The 24,718-nt window shown below is 44.0% G+C and overlaps 1 protein-coding gene across 10 annotated transcripts in view; it reads right to left on the bottom strand.

The window, feature by feature from the left end:
* ANKRD26 (ankyrin repeat domain 26) overlaps positions 1–24,718 on the bottom strand; it is a 1,096,841-nt gene that overhangs the window by 816,695 nt on the left and 255,428 nt on the right. For all 10 annotated transcript variants that reach the window (XM_078674324.1, XM_078674330.1, XM_078674326.1 and 7 more), the window contains exons 6-7: positions 22,676–22,836; positions 8,413–8,449 (exon numbers count right to left, since the gene is read on the bottom strand). In XM_078674324.1, coding sequence (XP_078530450.1) covers positions 8,413–8,449; positions 22,676–22,836 — 198 coding nt within the window. The remainder of the gene's footprint in view (positions 1–8,412; positions 8,450–22,675; positions 22,837–24,718) is intronic.

Raw genomic sequence — 24,718 nt, 5'->3', positions numbered from 1 at the left:
ATTTTACCGATTCGGTATTTTAGAATCGGTAAATGCTATGTAGCCAAAAAATCAGTAAACATTACCGAATCGGTAAGATTCGGTATTTACAGATTCGGTAATTGCCATTCATTCCTATGGGCCTGGAGGCCCATAGGAATGAATGGCAATTACCGAATCGGTAAATACCGAGTCGGTAAAATGGGGAACACATTCAAGGGTGCCAGGGTGTCACTTTGACACCCTGTTGCACCCCACAATCGTGCTTGTGTGCAGATGTGGCACACATACATGCCCTAGGGCATGTATGTCTGCCACATGGCACAGTTGAAAATGCACAGATTTGCATTTTCAAAGGTATTCGTTATTTACCACCAACTTATAGTTAGTGGTAAATAACGAATCCTAAAATGGGAAAAGCACTAATTTGAGTGCTCCCTACATTGAAAATTCGGTAATTTATCGATTCGGTATTTTAAGGAATCGGTAATTTACAGATTCCTTAAAATACCGAATTGGTAAATTACCGAATTTGCAATTTAGGCCACCTACATCTCAGTAGCCTAATACCGGTCGGTAACGGCCGAAATTAGGTAATTTCGGCCGTTACCGACCGGTATTGGGCGACCTACATCTGGCCCTTTGTTTCTTGATGGACAGTCCTATCTAGGTTGCCCATATGCCACAATAAACTCTTCTATCCATTATAGAAACCGATACACTCTTCTAAGACAAAGGTTGATCCTAATAATTAGGTAAAACACTGTCACATTAACTACAACGTGTGGACGGATTGCACTGATTTACAACATCATTTATATAGGTCTTTTCCACCCCTTACAAAACCCAAAGCACTTCTGGGTGGCAGAGTTAGAGACCCTGTGATCAATGTGTTAAGAATTATGGTTTCCTGTGTGAGGTTTGGAGGTAGTGCTTCAATCTTATTGTGGCTGCACTTAATGTTGGCTTTTTACAAAGATATGTAAGAGGGATAGTCATCAAGGTGTATGCTGGCCATTGTACCTTACCAAGTTTACAATCTTCAGGGACAGAACAATTTAATATTAAAGTCCAGAGACCAAAAAAATGAACAGCATTGATCAAAAAGGCAAGAGCAATGAAGAAGTCAACTCCTGCTTACTGCCTTAAAGATGGAAAAAAACAGCATCGCAATGTGGCTGTTGGTGGGACATGGCTAAGTAGCTCCAAACTCAATGTGATAGGGGTTTTTATTTATATTTTCTAGATCTGCCTTGTCAGCATCATTTCAAACTTCCGTTCCAATCATCACAATCCTGCAGGGTAAATAATGTGTAGCATAAAGTAACCTGATCATAAAAGCTTACTTTCTTCAGTAATGACAGCCGTTGCACACAGCTAAGTATAGCCGCATAAATTTGAAGCAGCCAAGTATTTGGATACCCGAAGATTTAAAATTTTTGCAAGTAACACATATACATTTACAACTGATGATCGGAGGCCATTACACAACTATAGGCATGTATTTATGCTTGCAAGACTTAACCCCTTCCATGCGTCGGACGGCCCTTGGGGGTCCGATGTCACAGTGGGCATGTGCGTCGGACGGCCCGGAGCCGCCCGAACTGCGCACGCGTAATTTTTGTCCACCGCGGCGAAGGTGTTAATATCACACAAGGTTTTTAGGAACCCCTGCCATCCAGTCTGCTTCACAGAGTACAGGTTCTTCAGATTGATGCCTCCCTAAACATAGAATGGCATAACTTGCAATTATTTCTCAGGGAATAAAAACTTACAATGGCTCCCAGGGTGGTCTTTTTTCATGGGACACAGGGACCTCACCCCTTCACGGCATCCTTTGCTGTGGTGTTCCCCCCAGCTGACTAAAATACTTTGCTTTTAATTAGCATCGCAGCAAACCTCACTTTTGAAGCACCACCTTGTAGACAAAATATTCTGTGAAAGGAAATGCTACTACCCAGTATGCCTCTGTTCTTGGCATATAGAGCTGTAGATTCATATGCTTTAGCATAGATCGCCATCTGGTGTTGGGTCCGGATGTTTGCACTATGTTATTGTTCGAAGAAGTCTTTTAGTCACAGGGTAGGTGACTCCCCCCTTCACGGTAATAGTGCGCATGGGCATCAGCTCCATTTCCAGATTGTTTTGTTGTAAGGGTGATGATGGAGTTAGTAAGAGTAGAAAGAGATGTCCATGTATATTGTATATAAATAAGATGATACTGCAAAAGACAAAGGTACCAGGGGAGGCGTGTGGGCACATATGAATCTACAGTTCCATATGCCAAGAACAGATGCATACTGGGTTAGTAGCAATTTCCATTCGAAGCGTATGAGCTGTAGATCATATGCTTTAGCATGGACTTTACAGCAGTTATCTCCCAAGCGGTTGTAGTTGTTTGAAATAGTGTTCTTAAAACGGCCTGACCCACACTAGCTTGTTGTTTTGCTAACACATCTACACAATAGTGCTTTGTGAATGTGGGTGGTGTAGACCATGTTGCTGCTTTGCAGATGTCATCTAAGGGTATGTTCCCTAAGAATGCCATAGAAGCCCCTAGTTTTCGTGTAGAGTGCGCCCTAGGGGGAACTGTTAATATGCATTTAGCTTTAATATAACATGTCCGGATTCATTTAACGTTCCACCGTGCAATACCTGCTTTTGATATGGCATTGCCTTTATGTGATGGTGGAAAAGCAACAAAGAGTTGTTTTGTTTTCCGAAAAGATTTAGTTCTTTCAATGTAATATAATATTGCTCTTTTTACATCTAATGTGTAAAGAGCACATATTGCCACGGAGTCTAGTTGAGGAAAAAATATGGGTAGCTCAACAGACTGGCTGAGATGAAAGGCAAAAACGACTTTGGGTAGAATTTTGGGATGAGTCCTCAGAACCACTTTATTTTGATGAATTTGTAAAAATGTTTCTTGTATAGTGGTGCCTGGAGCTCACCAACACTTCTGCGAGATGCTATGGTTATAAGAAAGGCAACTTTCCAAGTGAGAAATTGTAGCTCACATTTGTGCATAGGTTCACATGGTGGGCCCATGAGTCTTTTAAGGACTATATTAAGATTCCACATTGGAGAAGGTGGAAGTCTAGGAAGGATGATTCTTTGAAGTCCATCCATAAAGGCCTTGATAGCGGGCACGCGAAACAAAGCCAAATGTTGTCTGTTTTGTAGGTAAGCGGCTATTGCAGCAAGTTCTAACCGTATAGATGTATAAGCTAAATTACAACGCTGTAGGTGTAATAGGTAGCAAATTATATTTTGGATTGAAACATCTAGTGGATCGATTGATTGATTTTGCAGTAAATTACAAATCGCTTCCACTTTGCAGCGTAGCATGCTCTAGTGGTAGAGCGTCTAGCCTCTTTAAAGACGTTCATGCAGTCTGGTGGGAGATTAAGGTAGCCAAACTCTATGATTTCAGATCGCAAGGTTGAGTTGACTGGCATCTGGATGTCTTATCTGTCCATGGTTCTGAGTGAGAAGCTTGGGGTAGAGGTGCAGTTTTTGGTGAGGAACTACTGATAGTTCCAATAGGGTTGTCGATCCCATATGGGAGCCACTAGTATCTTTGTGAGGGACTGTTGCACGAGCTTCCGAACCACTAATGGAATTAGCAGGAGAGGTGGAAAAGCGTGAGCAAATCTGCCTGACCAATTCATCTATAGTGCATTGCCTTTGGATGATGGGTGTGGGTACCTGGATGCGAAGTTTGGGCATATTGCATTGAGATGTGTTGTGAACAGATCTATTCCTGGATAGCCCCACATTTGAAAGAATGGGATCAGAACTTGAGGATGTAGTCCCCATTTGTGGTTCTGTTGTTTTTGCCGACTGAGCATATGTGCCATTTGTTTGTTTACTCATGGGAGGTGTTCCGCAAGGAGATATATGTTTTGAGGAAGGGCCCATCTCCATACACGTTGAGCTAGGTGTGAAAGCTGTAGAGAGTGCGTCCCTCCCCGTATTTGTATGTAGTACATTGCTGTTATATTGTCTGTACGGACTACTAAATGCAGTTGAAAAGCTTTCAATGGCATAAAAATCGCTAGTAGCTCTAGGTAGTTTATGTGAAATTGTTTCTGTTGTTGGGTCCATGTGCCCTGAACAGTGTGTTTTTGAAGATGAGCTCCCCAACCATTGAGTGATGCGTCCCCTGTTAACACTATCTGTGGAACTGGGTCGAGGAATGGCCGCCCTTTGGAAAGGTTTTGTGTATAATACCATTGCAGAGAGAGCGATGGGTACAGCAGTCTGCCAACACCAGATCTGTTAGCTGAACTCGAGCCTGGTTCCACTGACGTGCTAAGCATTCGTGTAGGGGACGCATTTGAAGTGTTGCGTAAGGGACGATTAGAATGCAAGAAGCCATCATGCAGATTAATTGCATTAACACTCAGGCTGGTAGCGAGTGGTGGGGCTGAAATTGTAATATCAGATTTTGCATTTTGCGTATCCTGACTGGGTTGGGGTATGCTAGAGCTTTGCAAGTGTCTATTGTAGCGCCTAGATACACTGGTGTGTTGGACGGCTGAAGGTGAGACTTGGTGAGGGTTACTGTGAAGCCCAAGTCATGAAGCAACTATACTGTTTTGTGAGTGTGGAGTATGCAGATGTGTTGTGATTTGGCTTTTATTAGCGAGTCGTCCAGGTAAGGGTAGATGTGATTGCGCGGTCTTCTTAAATGAGCTGCGACCACTGCAAGGCACTTAGTGAATACTCTGGGTGCCGTAGTTACCCCTAAGGGGAGAACTTTGAATTGATAATGGCATCCGTCCACCACGAACCAGAGAAACTTTCTGTGAGCTGGGTGGATGGGAATATGGAAGTAGGCGTCCTTTAGATCCAGAGTGGATAGAAAGTCTCCTTGTTGAAGCAATGGGAGCACCTGTTGGAGGGTGACCATGTGGAAGTGGTCTGATTGAATATAAAGGTTCAGCTGTCTGAGGTCCAGTATAGGCCTTAGAGAGCAGTCCTTTTTTAGAATCAAAAAGTACAGGGAGTACACTCCTGTTCCCTGGTTCTATCGCATGCTTTTCTAAGAGTCAGAGAACTTCCTGTTTCAGGAGTGTGAGATGTACTGGTGACATTACACGTTGCTTTGGAAGAATATTTGGGGGAGTGCTGGGAAGTTCCGGGCAGTAACCATACTGGATAATTAGTCTTACGCACTTGCCTGAGGTAATGGAATTCCAGACAGGTAGGAACTGTGAGAGATGTCCCCCGACAGGAGTGGGATCATCGGGGGTAGAGGAGGGAAGTCACTGCTTATTTGCAGGGGAAGTGCGGTGGAGTTACCACTGCCTCTTCCCTTGTTATTATTTCCTCTAAAATAGCCTCTGGGGGAGTTAGAGTGGTTGTTACTTTTATATGAGGAGGAGGAGGGATTTTCTGATGAGACTGTTTTTGAGCCACTCCTATAAAAGGAGCGGCGAAAGGACCCCCAGTTAGAAGGCAATTGTAAGGCCCTCCTGGACTTTGCTGTTTCGGTGTCCTTCTTCATTTTCTCTAATAAAGTATCTACTTATGGCCCAAATAGATGCTCTTTATCAAAGGCTGGTTAAGTATGGAGGATTGTACCTCCTGCTTGAATCCAGAGATTCGAAGCCAACCATGCCTGCGTAAGAGTACGCTAGTGTTGATGGCGCGGGATGCTGTGTCTGCTGCATCTAGCGTGCATTTTATGGAAGTGTTGGTGATGAGCTTCCCTTCCTGGATGAGTTTGTTAGCTTTAGTTTCATACTCATCCAGCAGATGTTGCATGAGTTTTTCCAACTCATCATAGTGAGCTCTATCATAGCATGCTAACAGAATCTGAGCATTGGCAATACGCCAATGGTTAGCAGATTGGGAGGCTACAATAAGTTTTGACTCCTTATCAGGAGGAGGGGCTTTGCCTTTGGTTTGAGAATTAGCTCTCTTACGGACGTTAGTTACAACAAGAGAGTCTAGAGGCAACTGGCCTTTAATACATGCCAGGTCTGTAAGAGAGGGTTTGTATTTTTATCCACTCGAGATGTTAGTATTCTGGCTCTAAATGAGTCTTTGAATACTTCGTGAGTATATTTTAGTAAGCCTTTGACCATTGGTAAGGTATTAGTAGACCTTTGTGAACAAGTGAATGTCTCCACAAGAAAATCCTCTTCTAGAGGGTCTGAGTGTCATTCCATCCTATGATATTGAGCAGCCCTGTTAATAAGCTGCGGAAAACCGATATCATCAGGTGGGGAGGGTCTGGAGGAATAAAGGTCGGGATCGTTATTCTGGTCTGGATCTTTATCATAATTGTCCCAGGGATCAGTGTCCTGTGGTATATAATGTGGTATATAATGGTCCTCATTCCAAACCCCATCTCCATCCCCATCGTCCTCATCATGTGTGTCAGGTGATGGTGGTGGTGGTGGTGAATTTGATGGTGTAATTATCGAATTTGGGCTGGGAGGAGGAAACGGAGGTATGTAAGGGGGGAAGGGTTAGTACTCATGTTCTTCTTTTTCAGAGGTATAGCTGTGAGAGCCAGGTTCCGTTTTTTAGGAAGAATGACCGTGAGGTGTTCATTTTTAGGGTCAATGCTGAGTCTCTTTTGTTTGCGATCCAAAGGTGGCTGTTCGGGTAGAGATTCTTTGGATGGAGTTGATTTATGTTGAGGATCTTTGGGCGTCGAGTGTTTTGAGTCTGGATGCTTTTTAGCAGATTTCAGCTCCGAGCCGTTAGGCGTGGGGTGTTTTGGATCTGAGTCTATAGGTGTGGATCTCGGCTTTGAGTCTTTTGGTGTGGATTTTGGCTTCGAGGCTTTGGGTGTGGATTTCAGCTCTGAGGCTTTAGGTGTGGATTTTGGCTCTGAGGCTTTAGGCTTGGAGGCTTTAGGCTCCGGGTCTTTGCGTTTTTCCGGTTTCGGCTCTGAGGACTTCGCCGTCGAAGATGTTTTCGGTGCCGGTGACGTGGAGACTGGCAAAGTCTTGTGTTTGTGCTTTCATGCCAAAGGTGTTGGTTCGGCACCGGAATGAGGATTGCTCGAGCCCGAGCCCGAAGGCTCGAGTTTGGTAGCCGAGCCCGAGGAGGGGGCGTATGAAACTTTGTCTCGGTGCCGACCTGAGCCCGAGGGCTAAGGTGATACTAGAACCGCAATTTTTGGGTGAGTGGGCACAGGAGGATCTGCACCCACGGTATTGATGGTAGACTCTTCTTCCATGTGGGAATCTGCTTCGGACACGGAGACCAGTTCTTCCTCCTCAACTTCTGGATCCGGTTGGTGGGAGTCAGAATCTTCGCCAAAGATGTCTGGTACAGATCCGCTGCAGCAGTGCATCTCATGGCGTCAAGCCCGACGGTCACAAATGGTTTTCTTCGATCAGAATGATCAACGCGCTTCACGGTCCTTTTTTGTCATGTTCCAGGGATAGGCAGAGGTTGCAGACATCGTGCAAGCCGGTGCGTGGAAACTTAGCACGACACCGGGCCATAACTTGAATGGAGTCCGTCCCATCGACTGCTGGTGTGGTCGGCATGGGTAGGCCCGACGGCCCGCCTCAAAGTTCCTGATCGAAGGTTGTCAGATTTTAGGTGAGGCGTGTTTAATGGAAACCGTGATCGATACACAATACCGTTGAGGGTAAAGGATTGCGCGTCAAAGTGGTTTGAAAACTATACCAAACTGGAGCGCAGCAATACACATCCATACCTGATGGCAGAAATAACCTATCTGGGGATGGAGCTGATGCCCATGCGCACTATCACCGAGTACGAGGAGTCACCTACCTCGTGACTAAAACACTTCTTCAAACAATAACAAAGTGCAAACATCCAGACCTAACACCAAATGGAGATCTATGCTAAAGCATATGATCTATAGCTCATTTTCCTCGAACATAACAATATTCCACAACTTTTTGAATACCCAAATATTCAACAGGGGCACTGGAATGATGCACTTACGCAGCCGCAGTGCTTTCTGCATTCGTAATGACCTGCCGCATTTGCCACATAATCCATCATCTGCTACAAAATCTAAAGATTTTAACAATAAAAATAACTTGTTCCTGCACAGCAGAACACCTTTCAGTTGCTTACTGCTACGTGAGTATATAGAACTGGTAATAAGACAAGGACATCTTTTCCCAGACACTGTGATCATGTATAGAAATGACAAAATATTTAACTAATACGATCGCGAATTGTGCTGCATTATGATGCATAACTTGTTTTTTCTTGCAATATAATTTAGTACACTGCCCCACATAATGTGGTCCTCCCCTGCCACATGAAGCCAGTGCATATGGTACTCAGTAAAGCTAGTGCAGTTTGACAATCTTTGTTTCGCATCTGGATTAAATATTAGGCAGTCAAGCTGGTTCTAGACTAGAAGTTTATGGTATGCGTGAGTCTTACAAAAACACTGTTTAACTTAAATCATAAACTTACCGGCTTTCAGATTCTGCTTGAGAAATATCATCTGTAACTGATAAGAAATAACCAATAGTTATAAACATTGTTGTGTGTGAAAAACATTACACCAAATTGTACACATAATTCACAACATATTCAAAGCACACTCCAAATCGCAGCAATAAAACAGTATAGCAAATACAGATCTAAAATATCTCACAACAAAAAATGATTAACCACACAGCAATCATTTAATTGCAGTAAGATAAAGTAAGCTCAACTGGTTCAAGTTATTAAAATAGGAAGACAATGGAAGTAGCCTATTCAGAGGAACAGAAATTAGCTAACACTCGCTAAGCCAATGCGAAAAGGCAGGTCTGTGTGGCTTAATAGAAATAGAAAAGTACTATAAGGATGAATCTGACAAATAATTCCAAAGATGTGGTGCAATCTCTACTTTATCCTCTTTTTACCTGAAACTACAAGAAGCTTCTAAGGGCCATATACGATGTTGCGCCCATGGAGGAAATGCATTCTATATGTTCAAAGTGACATTTATAAAGAAAAAAGTCACCCTAAGTCAGAACATCTTTGAAACCGATGCTATTTACTCTGTAACACCGGTAGATCGGAAGAGATTTCATAAAATATCCCTTCTATAGTGTTAGTACCTGGTAAAACAAATGTAACCCTAAGGGAGACAGGTATGTCCAGACTGGGGTTACAGCTTACTGTCTTATAGAGCTTGACTTGCACCGTACCAACGAGGCCCAAAAAGTCTGAAACATGTCTGGGATTGCAAGTGTATCTGTATGAATGGATGTGGCCTACCAGTTTGGGGTACGCAGAACCCTGTGAAGGAACCAAGACTGATTTGCACATGGTTTCTCCCATCTGTAGTGGTACAGTGAGCAACAGAGATGGGCTGGAATGGTGCCCAGTAATTATCTAAGGCATTTAAATCAAAATTACCATGCACCACTTATTATTATCCGTGAATAACTCTATATGGGACTGGTATGCCTGGTTGTCGGTTGTATTACTCTGTGCTGTAGGGCTTAAATACAGTAAAAAAAAAAAAAGGCTGAAACATTATCTTTGGCTTCTAATGTTTTAAACATGGAATCTATCACATGAAAAAATAAATCTCTAAGAATGCCTTTATGTCACATTTTTAGGAGTGGAATGTGGCCTAGGTACAGGTTGTAGCATGTTTATGGCTTTCTTATAACAAATCTGAAAATACTTAACATATACCTAGCAAGCCCAGTCTTTGGAATATGGTTACCAAAGTGTAGAAATGCAAAAGCAACAAATAGCTGATTGGGTTTCCTAAAGGAGCAGAATGTCATGTCATAACAGTACATGACATCTGTTCTGACAACCAACTTCGTAGCAACCTCCGACTGTGGTTGAGGAAAACGAGACGGCAAGTTAATCTACTTATTAACATGAAAAGGTGACACAAACTTTGACACAAACGGAGGGTATATCCTAAGAACAATTCGGCCTTTACTGCATAAAGGATTACGCCATCGAAAAAGCTTGCAGCACACTCACTCACCTTTCAGAGGGAGGTGCTAGCTACAAAGAAAACCAACTTCCCTGGGAGGAACTGCTTGGAGCCATGACTTTAGGACTCAAAGAGCGGTACCATAAATCTAGTAAGACTATATTTCAAGCTCATAAATGGAAGAGGGGGGGATTCTTCGCTCCAAAAAGATTTTGACCACATGTACTTTGAAAGTGGACTGGCTGCCTTTGTTTTTCAGGTGCACGGGTATAGCCGCTTAGTGTACTCGTACTTACAAGTGTGTCTGTGGGTCTAGAAAAAGACCTTCCCAGTAACAAGTTATGTTTGGTCCATAATTGCAGTTTGTGATTAAGAATAGACTCTCTCCCAACACTGGATTTTCCAAACTGCCTGCCTCTTATAAAAGGCAATACAGAACACCCATCATTCTCTCTAGCTGTATTACCATTCTCATTGCCCAATATGTAAATAGAAAGCAGCCTTTGAAATGCCATCACTCTCTCGCCTTGCCTGGATAAGCTGACTGCATTGAGGGCGGTCCAAGGAAAACCTGTTTTTTCGGGGGGGCGGGGGGGCACACAACTGTGACTCTTTTACATGGATTGTGAAGTTCATATTGTGGAGGAGAAGCATAACTTGTTGAGTGTGGACTGTGCATGGCACATGACTTGTCCTGTTTACTAGCCAGTCACCCAGTCAAGGAAAGACATGAACGTAACTATTGTTAGATACGGAGTAAACACTCTGGGACCATTAGGGACACCAAAACGCAGTACTTTGAATCGGTAATGAACTGTACTCACCATAAATATGAGGTACTGTCAGGGGCCCCGAAAGTATGGGGAAGGGGAAATTTGTGCCCTTGAAATTAAGGATCTCCATGTAGTCTCTCACATTGAGTAGCGAAATGAAACAGGGCACAGTTATAATTTTGACAGGATTAGATTTATTAAAGGAAATTGAGCGCCCTGAGATTGAGGATTAGCTGCAATGTTTTAATGCTTTTAGGGCTGAGGAAGTAAAGAGATCTTTACTGAACCCTTTTCATCTCTGCTGTCCTGGAACAAATTATCTTGCTCCTTTAGGAAGCAAAGTGCATACCTCCTCCAATAACAGCTTGTGATGTTCCTGGCAGATGTTGTGTGGATTATGCAGTAGATTTAGAAGCGCGGCATTACAAGCAGTAGCTGTGGATAAAGATGGCGTGTACCCACTGATCTAAGGCTTTGTGCATATTTGGCAGGAATGGACTCTGGGCATGCCCAGAAGCCAGGCTCTGCACCTAACCAGAGTGTCTGTTAAACTCTGTAGCCACCGGCAGGGTTCTGTGCCAACCTGACATGGATGATCCGCAGGATGCAGGAGACTAATAGGCCCAGAGGGCTGGGAGCTGTTCACTGAGATCCAGGTCAAAAGCTGAAACATTGGTATCATAACCTGGATGTCCTAGACTTTGAGCTCTCTGGGAAAGGCACAGAATTGCATCATATCCAGGATAAAGCAGATGAACTGTAGTGTCTTCGAAGGACTCAGGTGTGACTTCGACATGTTGATAGTGGACCTCAACAATGTTAAAACTTTCGCCATCATCTGTAGGTGGTGGTTTATTAAATGGTAGGGCGTGGGGTCCGGGGCCTTCGTTCAACAGCCGGCTGTCTAGGTAGGGGAAGAATGTAACTCCCAGATCGCTGAAGGGCAGCAACCACATCACTTTTGTGAACACTGAGGGGAACTGGTGAGGCCAAAAGGGAGCAGTGCAAACTGAAAATGCTGTTGGTCTTCTGTGAACCACAGATAGCCATTACGGGTCTCCACGGCAGGAATAAAGAAATAGGCCTCCTGCAAGTCTGATGCTACCATTGAGTGTCTGTGATCCAAAGCAGATAGAAACTGGACCGGCATGAGTATTTTGAATTTGTTCTTTTGCAAGAAGGCACTGAGAAAGACAAAGGTCTAAAATAGGATGGAGTCCTCTGTCCTTTTTTGGCACAAGGAAATAACAGGAATAGCACCAGTTCCAACTTCCCATGCTGGAACCCTCTCTATGGCAACTATGGCCAAAAGGACCTACAGTTCCTGCTGGAAAATAGACATGTGATCCTCTGTCAGCCATCTTGATAGTTATGGAAGGTGCAGTGAGATACAAAGACATTGAAGGGTAGAGCCCTGTTTGACAATTTGGAGGACCTATGTGTCGGAACTGATGTCTTGGCAGCCTTGAAGAAAATGGCAGCTCCCCCATCATGTGGGGTAGCTGTGCATATCAAACTTCCATTTATGCAATCAAATTTCAGTATCTCCAGGTGTTTATGAACACAGCGAGAGCAAAGAAAAATGGTACATAACTTCATAAAAAATAGTAGGTTCATTTTGTAAAATCTCTACAGGAATTCACAAATACCAGGAGACATTTACAAAAACCACTACATTTAAAACTCTTATCCAGAGTGAGGCAGGGCCATGCTGCTTGCAGCTGGTCCAGTGTCAAGACGTTGGTATGTTGCTACATTCAGCTTTTATGCCAAAAGAACAATGAAATTCACTGCTATTCTTTTTGTGGGAAATGTAGCAACAGTTCCATCCTGACCAACAAAAGTACACAGATCACACGGTGGCACATCAGACATCTTCTTGAACAGATGGGACACTTACATCAATGGGGTTAACGTACATTTTTGAAAGTGCTGCAATACTGCGGAGTACTCTATACGGCAACTCAGGGTTTCTTGTGCAAGTGGCCTTAACGTGGGCCTGGGTAGACTAAATGCTCTGCACTGACAAATTCAGAACTGCTAAATACAGGAACTAATCTGCATGCATATTGAAATTAACAAAGGATCAGTCGCCAAATAGCCTTTCAAAGTTTACATCAGGGGCATCTGTATAGATATGTGAACTCAAGGCCAAGAAGAGTACGTTTACTAGAGCGTTTCTAGCAGAGAGGCTTGGAAACCTACCCGAGCATCAAACACAAGGCTATTCTAGTTGAATTTAAGTAGAAGCTCAGAATGATCAGGGAAATCCAAGACCGGGAGGGCACCGTGATGGTCCAGACGTTTGGGATGAAGGCGAGACCTGGTGGTATCCTAGCATGGTTGCTGAAAACTGAATAAGAAACCAAGATACAACTTTGGTCAAGGATAGCTGGGTGCTTAACATGGAAATCAGGCATCACTCTGAGGGTTACTTCAAAGCGAAAACATCTGTACTCTATGTGGTTTGAAAACTTAAATGCGCGAATTACTGTCTGCCTAGACTAAACAGAACCTCTTGGATTAAAAGGAAATTAAGGAAACATTGAAACATGTCACTCTTCTATGGCAAGATAGAGAAGGTCACTCATGAACTGTACACGATGTAAAGTCATGGAATTTAGTACGTAACTGTGTGCTTTATAAGTGATTCATTAAGTAATTAAATAAATTGGTGTGATTTTGCACCAGAGGCAGGTGGCAGCTTAAGTGAGGAACCTAAGCAAGTGTCTATACAATACATGCAGTCTTTGAAGACCTATTTCCTGGCAGAGAAGTTGTGCATTTATTGATATATTATTGATATTAGGGGAAACTATGTGATTAATTCACAACTTTAGACACTGAAACTGACAGAAATATTCCAATTGCGTACGTTTTACTTGCCTAATCATCCACTACACTAAACGAACAAGTTACTTACCTTCGGTAACGCTTTTTCTGGTAGATACAATATCTGCCTGTGGATTCCTCACCTTGTGAATATCCCCTTGCGTCAGCAACATTCGGAAATTCTTTTCGTAGCTTCGTGCCGACGTGGACTTGGACGTCATAGAGGCACGGCATCGCTCGCGACTCCGCTGACGTCACCGACGCCTACAATAGGCCCACGCCGGCGTGATGACATCAGTTCCGCCCTTTTTTCCGTGCCTTCGAGGCACACGGACGGACCAATGACAGTAGACATATACACAGTATACGCAGTATAGATATCAAGGTAACACACATAGTGTGAAGCAAATGCAATAAACATTTGAAATAAACAACTCCTTGACAATAAAATAAATACATTATAGAAACTCTGGCAAAGAAGAGTGGACAACGGGGAGGCGGGTGGGTCAGTGAGGAATCCACAGGCAGATACTGTATCTACCAGAAAAAGCGTTACCGAAGGTAAGTAACTTGTTCTTCTGATAGATACATCTGCCGTGTGGATTCCTCACCTTGTCAATAGAGTCCCACAGCAATCCCCACTCCCGGAGGAGGGTGTCCACTCTTCTAGACCAGGAAATCCTGGAGAACAGAGCGAGCAAAATGACCGTCCCCCCTCACCTCGGAATCCAAGCAGTAATGCTTCGCGAAAGTGCGGAGGGAAGACCAAGTTGCCGCCCTACAAATATCCTCTACAGGAACACCTCTAGCCAATGCAGAGGTTGACGACTTAGCTCTAGTAGAATGAGCCCTTATACCCCCTGGAGGTTCCTTACCGGCCAAAGAGTAGCAGATCTTTATACAGAGGATGATCCACCTTGATAAAGTTCTTTTATGGACCGCTCTTCCTCTCTTGCAGCCAGCAAAGCCAATGAAGAGCTGGTCATCCAACCGACAGTCTTTAGTTCTGTCCAAGTAAAAAGACACCGCCCTCTTGGGGTCCAGACGGTGTAATCTCTCCTCCTCCTTGGAAGGGTGTGGGGGAGGATAAAAGGTAGGAAGGGTAATGGACTGTCCTAGATGGAAAGGAGTTACCACCTAAGGCAGAAAAGCAGCCCTGGTCCTAAGAACCATTCGATCAGCATGAATGGACAAGAAAGGGGGCTTGGAACTAAGAGCTTGAAGCTCACTTACTCTCCTTGCCGAGGTTATCGCAACGAGGAAAACTGTCTTAAGAGTCAAAAGCCTCATAGGACATTTGTGAAGAGGCTCAAGGGAGCACCCATCAGAAAGGTCAAAACATGATTTAAGTCCCACTGAGGCACAACAAAAGGAGTAGGAGGGAACATATTCGTGAGGCCCTTCAAAAACCTTAAAACCACAGGAGATTTAAAAAGAGAAGGCTGGTCAGGCAAGCAGAGAAATGCCGACAGCGCTGAAAGATAGCCCTTCACTGTGGCAACAGCAAGCCCCTGTTGCGCCAGAGAAAGGGCAAACTGGAAAACATCAGACAAATGGGCTCTCAAAGGGTCTATAGATTTCTCTCCACACCAAGTGACAAATTTAGACCACCTATAAGAATAGATGGACTTAGTGGAGTCACGCCTGGCTGACAAGATGACATCCACCACATCAGGCGGGAGAGAAAAAGAACTCAGGTTGCCCCGTTCAATCTCCAGGCATGAAGGTGTAAGGTCTGGAGGTGGGGTGTAGAACCTGCCCCTCCATCTGGGAGAGGAGATCTGCCCTGTGAGGGAGACGGAGAGGCGGGTGACAGGAGAGGTGGAGAAGGTCTGAGTACCACACCCTTCTTGGCCAATCCGGGGCAATCAATATAACTTGGGCCCGGTCTTGGCGAATTTTCCTCAGAATCCGAGGAATCAAAGGTATGGGAGGAAACGCGTAAAGGAGTTGCGAGCTCCAACTCAACTGAAACGCGTCCCCTAAGGCTCCTTGCATCGGATACTGGAGACTGCAGAATAACGGGCAGTGAGCATTCTCTTGAGTGGCAAAAAGGTCCACCTGAGGAGTTCCCCACGTCCGAAAGACGAGACGAACTACCTCCGGATGAAGCCTCCACTCGTGGTCGGCAGAGAACTGCCGACTGAGACTGTCTGCACGAACGTTCTGAACTCCAGCCAGATGATTTGCCATCAGACAAATCTGGTGGTCCTGAACCCAGGACCAGAGACGCAGAGCCTCTCTGCAGAGACACCGCGACCCCACTCCTCCCTGCTTGTTGATGTACCACATCGCGGTCGTGTTGTCCGTCAGGACCTGAACCGACTGACCGCGAAGGGAAGGGAGGAAGGCCTTGAGCGCCAGACGTATCGCCCGCAACTCTAGAAGGTTGATATGAAGCAACCTTTCCTCTGGAGACCAAAGACCCTTGACCTACAGATCCCCCAGATGAGCACCCCACCCTAGAGTGGATGCATCCGTTATTACCGTGGCCACCGATGGAGGAAGTTGAAAAGGCTTTCCTTGCGACAGATTGCCTTCCACGCTCCACCAAGACAGATCCGCCGCAGCTCCTCTGGAGATCCTCACTGACTCCCTGAGATCTCCGTTGTGCTGATACCACTGCCTGCGGAGGCACCACTGGAGTGCCCTCATGTGCCAGCGTGCATGGTTGACCAATAGAATGCAAGAAGACATCAGACCGAGCAGGCGAAGGACCTTCAGGACTGGAACAACCGCTCCATTGAAGAATAAAGGAATCATTTCCTGTATGTCGCGAATCCTTTGAGGAGGAGGGAATGCACGACATACAGTAGTGTCCAGTACCGCACCTATGAACAGGTTGCGCTGGGAGGGCACCAGGTGTGACTTGGGTACATTTATCGAAAAACCCAACCTGTGCAACAAATGAGTTGTCTCTTGCAGATGATGGAGCACCTTCTCCCGCGACTCCACTTTGATCAGCCAGTCGTCCAGATACGGGAATATAGGAATCCCGACCTCCTGAGATGTGCTGCCACCACTGCCATCACCTTGGTGAAGACTCGAGGCGCAGTAGTAAGACCAAACGGAAGGACCGCAAACTGGTAGTGTTGCGACCCAACCGTAAAGCGGAGATACTTTCTGTGCGACTTCAAGATGGGAATATGAAAATACGCATCCTGCAAGTCAATCAACACCATCCAGTCCTCTTCCAGCAGCGCCTGAAGAACCTGTGCAAGAGTGAGCATCTTGAACTTTTCCTGTTTCAGGTAAAGGTTCAAGATCCTGAGATCCAGGATTGGCCGTAACCTGCCATCCTTCTTGGGGATCAGGAAATACCGGGAGTAGCACCCCTGACCTCTTTCCTGCTCTGGAACCACCTCTATCGCACCTTTTCTGAACAGTGCCAGGACTTCTTCCTGCAGGAGAAGCAGGTGGTCCTCCGAACAATAACCCTGGCAAGGAGGGTAATTTGGGGGAAACTCCCGAAAGGGAAGAGCATACCCATTCCCTACGAGATTGAGAACCCAAAGATCCGATGTTATCAATTCCCAATCTCGTAGGAAATGGGTAAGCCGGCCCCCCACTGGACCCACATGATCCGGAATGGCGGATCTAGGGCTGCTTTGCTGCGTTGGCAGGGGGCTGGGAAGGGGAAGAGGAGGAGGAGGAGGAGGAGGAGGAGGCTTGACGGCCTCGAGAACGGCCTCTTTACTTGCCCCTATAAGACCTGTACAGCGTGTTCTGCTACTGCTGTGGCTGCTGCTGCGTAGATTTGTAGGATTGAAAGGAACACCTGCTAAATCCTCTAGTACGCCTTTCAAAAGTGCCCCTGGTCTGAAGGCCCAATGACTTGGCTGTCGCTCTGCTGTCCTTAAAACAATCTAAAGCAGTGTCTGCTTTCTTGCCAAACAAGCCAGATCCATCGAAAGGGAGATCCAACAATGTAGATTGGACATCTGAAGAAAACTCACTAGACTTCAGCCATGCAGCTCTCCTCGTAGCTACAGAAGAACCCATGATCCTTGCCACAGAGTCCGCTGTGTCTAACCCACTCTGAATCACCTGCCTTGCTGCAGCCTGAGTATCAGAGATAACTTCCTGGAAGTCTTTTCTATCCTCCTCAGGTAAGTTGGGTACCAACTGTTTAACAGTATCCATAAGGGCGTGAATATAACGACCCATCAGGCAGGTCGCATTTGTGGACTTCAGCGCCATACTAGCAGAGGAGAAAATCTTTTTAGCAGCCTGATCCTGCTTTCTCGACTCCTTTTCAGCTGGAACTTGAGGAAAAGCTCCTGTAGATCGTTTGGAACAGGCAGCCTGAACCACCAAACTCTCAGGCAGAGGGTGAGTGGATAAAAATTCTGGGTCTTCTGGAGCAGTCCTGTACCTTCTGGCAACAGCCCTGGATACAGCAGGAGCTGACAAGGGTTTCTTCCAAACCTCTAAAATAGGATCTTTAAGGGCATCATTAAATGGCAGCAATGGTTCAATCACCGATGATGGAGAGTGAAGCACCTCTGTGAGAAGATTAGATTTGAACTCAGCAGTAGGTAAAGCAATGTTCAACAAACTTGCTGCTTTTTTAATTACAACGTGGTAAGGAGCCACATCTTTAGAGGGTTCGTCTGATACTGAAACCAAATCCCACTCAGGGGACAGTTCAAGACCACTGGCCACCGAAAGATCCTCATAAGGGTCATCAGGATCCTGTAGTTCACCTTCCTCCAAATACTCCTCACGATAACTCTCTTCCTCCATCAGCCTCTGGGCTTCACGGCTCGACCTGTGCTTCACTTTCGAAGCCGTCGGATCCACTGTCGAAACCGCCGAAGCCGGAGCCGGCGCCGAGCCCGACGCCGGACGAGGAAGACTTCCACGACGTCGTTCGGGATCCGGCATCGGAGATGATGGAACCGGCGTCGAAGGATTCGGTGTCGTCGACTTCGGCGTCGATGGCTTCGGAGTCGAAGGCCTCGCCGGTGTCAGAAGATGCCAATGTGGCGCCGGAGCCGGCATAAAGGGTATAAAGGGCGCAGGGGCATAGGTTTGGGGGACACCCAGACCAAATGCCATCGGACCCGTGGGACCAACAGACATCCCAGAGGGGTACATAGCCCTGGAGTAGATACCATACATCGCATTTAAAAAATGCGTTGGATCCTGACCTGGAGTCGGAAAGGTTGGATACGAACTCCCAGGTGGATCTCGAGGGCACGGAGTCGATACGACGTCGACCTCCTCTTCAGGCTGGTGCACCGGAGTCGACAGACCTTCGGGCAACAGAGCCTCTCCCTCTCCAACTGTCTCCCTCTCACCTTCATCCTCCCGATCCGGAGAATGGGATGGATCCGGAGAAGGATTCGCTGTCTGCTTCGGCGAGCCAGGCGAATTCGGATGCGACGCCGCACCTCCGGCGTCATGTTCTTCCGAAGCCGAAGACACCACTTCTTTCTCTACCAGCTTCACCTGCGACTTCGGCTTAGAACCCGAGTCTATCTTTGAACGATGTCGGGATTCATGAGATCTTTTCCTATGCTTCTTTTTTGAAGATCTCGAAGCAAGGGCCGAGGACGAATCCGAACGCGACCTCGAGTGAGATCTTGACCTTGAGCGTCGAGTCCGCGATCTCGATTTCTTCTTCTCCTTACTTCCTTTAAGCTTTGCAACAATAAGCTTAGCTTCTCTATCCCGGAGGGCCTCAGGAGTCATCTTCTTGCAGGATCGGCAGTCTTCGACGTCGTGGTCGGAGCTAAGACACAACAAACAGCATTTATGCGGATCTGTAATGGACATAGTCTTGCCGCATTCCCCACAGGCCTTAAAACCTGTCTTCTTCGAAGACATGATGAAAGAGGAAATAAAGGAATACTAACAATGCGAAGTAACAAAGTTACAGTGAAAGCTACGGACGATCCCTAGAAAACCGTTAGTGTCGACGACACGGAAAAAAGGGAACTGATGTCATCACGCCGGCGTGGGCCTATTGTAGGCGTCGGTGACGTCAGCGGAGTCGCGAGCGATGCCGTGCCTCTATGACGTCCAAGTCCACGTCGGCGCGAAGCTACGAAAAGAATTTCCGAATGTTGCTGGCGCAAGGGGATATTCACAAGGTGAGGAATCCACACGGCAGATGTATCTATCAGAAAGTGTACTTAAGAGAGAATTTGTTATGTAACCCCATTAGACTACTACTTCTCATCTCAAAATGATCAAGGGGAAATAGAATGGTGGCCCTAATAACACACACACCTGCTCCCGTAACGAGCCTGTACATCCCAAGTGTAAGCTGAGGAGATGGAACACCCGTGTACTCTGCATACCAGTTTACAAAACAATTTTAATGCTCGATTTTTCTAGTTTGTTTCAGTAGAGATGAGGAAGTCCAGTGGAGGCCTAGTGCAAGTGTTGATAGTAGATCTGTCGGAATGCTATTAAAGCCATGATTACAGTCTAACAAGGGGAAGGTAGGTGCTGAGCAACTCTAAACAACAATGAACATTTTGATGGCAGCTCCAAATCAGAAAACTTGTTTTCAACTGAAAAGTGAGTTAACGTTGAAGGGTCATCCTCTCCCAAATCCTGCTGAGTTTGTATTCATGGCTAAGCAAATTTCCTGTACAAACCAATTTACATACAGAGCATGCCCAGCAAAAACAATCACACAAAAGTACCAACCAAATATTTCAAGATGATATTTTAAAAAGGGGAAAGTAAATAGAAGTAAACCAGACAAAAATACATCTAAGTGCAAGCACTGGTAATCTTATGCAGAAGTAACACAAATATTGGTTTTTGTTCACACAATTAGGGATTCAAATTTGATAACAGTAGCCTCATTAGAAATTGTCCTACTTAAAACTATGCTATCCACAAACAGAAAAAGCAAATTAAAATAAGTGGAAACACACCTTTGCATTCTAAGTGTAACAAAATCCATTCAAATAAGATAAATATTGCTATGGAATTAAATGTTTAATTGTGATACTGATATGATTTATTACCAATATGTCTACAAGTTAGAAATACTAAGTAGCTGCCTATTAAAAGCTCATATTTGTGTCCAAATAAAAAAAATGTAAGCAAAAGATACGCATTAATGGTACAGCACAAAAATACTTGCAGCTTAAAATCTGAAGGACTTCTGCCCTAAGGAAAGAAGGCATGTGCAGGTCACAATAGATTGTAAAAGTTATTTTTTCAAAAAGAATTATTCTTACAGGATTGTGGTGTTGCATCGTAATTCGAATTCAAGCACACCACACAAAATTCCAAGCACGTTATGGGTATGTTTCTGAATATACAATAAAGAAAAACACAGCACAATAAACAATACAAAATAATATGCCAGGCAGCCACTTGTGTAAAAATAATATGTTTGGTGCATCATATTTTAAGTTAGTTTCAGAGTACCTTTCCCTGAATTTCTTGCGCTAGATGTCTGTTTGGGAGATTGTTGAAGTTCTACATCCATATGGGGATATGCATGAAGGGACAGATGAAACAAATCAGAAAGTAAATGATGTTAAACCAAAACAAACAAAAAAACAACATCTATGGAAATTATTCTTGTAAATCATTCAACCAGTAAAGCCTTACTGTGAGTACATTAACAAGAAAAGTTGAATAAATATTTAGCAAACGTAAACTTTTAAATGTTTTGCCACGTACATTATAAATAAGTGAGTTATATAATTAGTTAAGCAGAAATAGTTGGTTGTAGACTGGGCAACATTTAGTTCAGTTTACTTTAAGTGGAACGAGTGTTTTACTTATTAGGCTACCTTAAATTATCAAACCACTGTAGAAGAAGTGCTGAATGTGGGTAAACGGAAGTGTGCACATGTATGTGGCACAACAGCAATACTGATGATCTTGATAGGAGTTTACGGGTATGGCAGGGTTAGATCCGTGTGATTCTTTCCTTCACAGAGCATAAAGCAACCAGGAAACAAACATGACCTCTGCATGAACTGTACGCATGCTGTATACCATTTAGGCCCTAAATGGTATACAGCATGCGTACATGCCTAAATTTTAGGGCATAGCCATTGACATAGGGATAGGAGAGTAATCCATTTCATTTTACCGGACGGGCAGTGTAAAGGCCATCGGTGTACATTCTCTCGCACAACCACAAGTGTAAAGTGCCAAAAATCTGCTGGCTGGTGTGAGCAGAGTCAGTTGCTCCTACGAAGTGGTCATTGAGTATGAAGGCAGTGATTGAGCCCTACATAAGTTGTGCTGTAGCTCCAGACATTCTCTTGCATGAAGATCCAATCTGAGAATCAGGACCCTCGTGTATACTAAGTGCGATGCATATTTGGAAAATGACACAGTAAATGTGCTTTTGGTAAACTGGTCCATTTTGTTTTTAACCAAGTTGATTTAAATTTGTGTACTGTACATCTACATTGTTTTTTACAGGAATTGTTCATATTTTCCTGAAAAGATCCAAGTAAAATAACTTAACAACAATTTGGAGAAAAATAAGTTAAGGTGGACTCTAATGTGAACGAAAAACCAAACAGGGGCAGTGATAGAGGCAGCTAGATGTAGTCATTTTTCAGATATTTAAACCTCATCAAAGCACCCTGAAAAAAGACTTGCATCTTTGAAAATGCAATAGGTGGCGCTGCATTTGGTATGTAACCATTCAATGAGCTTCCATACTACAAAAAACTGGCATCTTCTCAACTTATGTCATTTTCGTAGTGTTGAGCATTCAAATGTATTAATGAGAAATGTTTGTGAATGTTGTGGAGGTTTAGTTGTCTTACCATTAAGAAGAATGAAAATGATTGCAGGTTAAGTAAGCCTATGTATGTTGGAAGTTGGCCATCAAGCATTGTAGAAGACCCATAGTAACCAAGAAGTTACTTTTTGAATACCAAGCAATACATATCTGGATCGCTAGACATTCTAAACACCCACTTCATTAAAGATTTAAGTTTCTTCTATTTATTTTTTGAAATATTTTTACATTGGACGTACTATTTACAGCAAAAATCACAAACTCAAAGTGCTCTTTGAAACAAAACAGTAACGGTAATATAATTCATATGCATACAATGCTTGAAACGGGATTATACAACAGCATAAAATATGTAGTGGGATAGCAATTATTGGCATATGTATGACAATGTACTTTCAGATGCTCTTGGTAAGCACAACATGTCCAACAATTTGCACTTACCATCTCTATCTAATGCAGGTCCACCCAATTGAAATCCACTTTCAAATACTTTGTCTGGACTGCTAAACATAGACACGCCTTTTATCTTACTTGCCCCATGGAATGGTGAAGAGGATATTTGGTTTTGCTTTGTTCTATGCTCAATTATTAGATGAGAGCATCTGTATGACAGAATAAAAAAGAAAAGAATTCCAGGATTGGAGTTACTATTTTGTTTCAAATGTCCATAATTCCTTAACTATTTCTTCAAAAATCAACACAAAAATAATAATGTTTAGCATTTGAGTACCGTTATCATCGTTTTACTAGTTAAAAATAGCATAACTGTTAAAAAATGAAACAGCACACAGGTTAGTAAGTCCTTACAATTCTTTATCAGATTTTATTTTCTGCAAAACAGGCAGCAGCATTTATTTTAGCACTTAGCAGATTCCACTCCTGCAGGTACATTGTCTTACTTAATGTACTGTAAATTATTGAGAGTGTTCCTTGTGGTCCTATTCTCTGTGGCACAAAGGCCCACCTCTTTTGTTTAACTTTTCTTGCAGTTGAAGACATGGTAAAATGTCTATGATTGGTGGTTCTGAGTAACGCATCTCTATTCAGCCACTCACTTGTTGCATTAGCACACCATGTCAATTAAATGTTATGAAAATTAAATAGATACAAAGTTTCAATTCTGCATCTAAGGTTGTGAGCCACACAAATATTTCCAGCGCTAATAAGAGCACATATGTTGCTTTTCAAATAACAGTCATTTTCTTACATTGCACCGCCTACTATTTAATTTACACCCTCAGTCATTAAAAAACAAATGCCATTTGGTACTTGCCACTGAAGCAAATAAGACAGAAAGGGAGATGGATAGGATAGTATGGGAGATGTACAGATTATAGATACAGTGGATAACCACAGTTTAGAAGTAATGTGACAGATAAGTAACTTTATCACAAGGGGGTCTTCTATAAATTAACAGGTTTAAAGTTGTACACTGGAACAGTGAATATCCAAAAGAAGATGGCCACTGTGGATCAAGTCTTCACTGGAACAGGTTATTACCACCAGATTGCCCTTGAGTATTAAGTATTACTTTTTTTAAAAAAGTTTAATATTTTATTTTTGAAGACATTTTGCCATTATACAAACAGTAGCAGTATAACAGATTCATCCAACTCGGTGCATTGACTATACAGACCTTAGATACAAGATTCAGAGGCATACAGTATGAGGCGATAATGCAATTGTCCATAGGCGAGTCCAACCATTCAGCATCTTTGGGACGGCAGTCCATCAAACAAGGGGGCATCACAGTTCTCCAGTCAGAAGGAGCACGAAGGAGCAACATATAGCAAGATGGTACCTCAAGTAACAATATATAACACTAATTCTCCTTGTGGCATAACACAGATGTGGAACAGTAAAAAAAGGCAAGAAACAATTTTGCTATAGCGTTCTGCTACAGGAGCACTATTACCTGGATAAACAGTGCCATAAATTCAAAATTACGTAGTTAGGTCTCCAGTCCCAGCCTCCCTTGGCATTGCAGACTCCGCAGAGACACCCTCTTCAGTGTACATCAAAAAAGTCTGTAAAGGACCCCAGATATCCTTTGGCCTAGAGGACATTGGTAACAGTTCCGCATATATAGAAGACTGTTCCTGACAGTACACAAGATCATGTATCCATTCTTTGAATTTCGGAGCTCTCCCCCGCCCCCACCTGCAAGCAATTCTACGTTTCGCTAATAGGAGAGCAATGTCTAAGAATTTTTTGGTCTGTTTAGGTATGTGCGCTGTACATCCCAATAGCATCACCAAGGGGACCATGTCAAAGGTAGTGCCCATCATGTGTTCGAGAGCCTCATGGACCTGCGTCCAATATGCATGAATAGCTGGACATTCCCACGCCAGGTGTATGAATCCCGCCCCAGCTCTGTGACACCTTGCACATCTGTCATTATCTGATAAGTAAAACCAATATTTCTTGGCAGGAGTGTAGTACACACGTTGCAGAAATTTGTAGTGTATGACTTTAAATCTACAA

This window comes from Lissotriton helveticus, chromosome 1_1 (assembly GCF_964261635.1).
Source record: "Lissotriton helveticus chromosome 1_1, aLisHel1.1, whole genome shotgun sequence".
In the NCBI taxonomy this organism is placed as follows: Eukaryota; Metazoa; Chordata; class Amphibia; order Caudata; family Salamandridae; genus Lissotriton; species Lissotriton helveticus.
The sequence above is the reverse complement of the archived record's forward strand: the minus strand, read 5'-3'. Positions and strand labels throughout refer to the sequence as shown.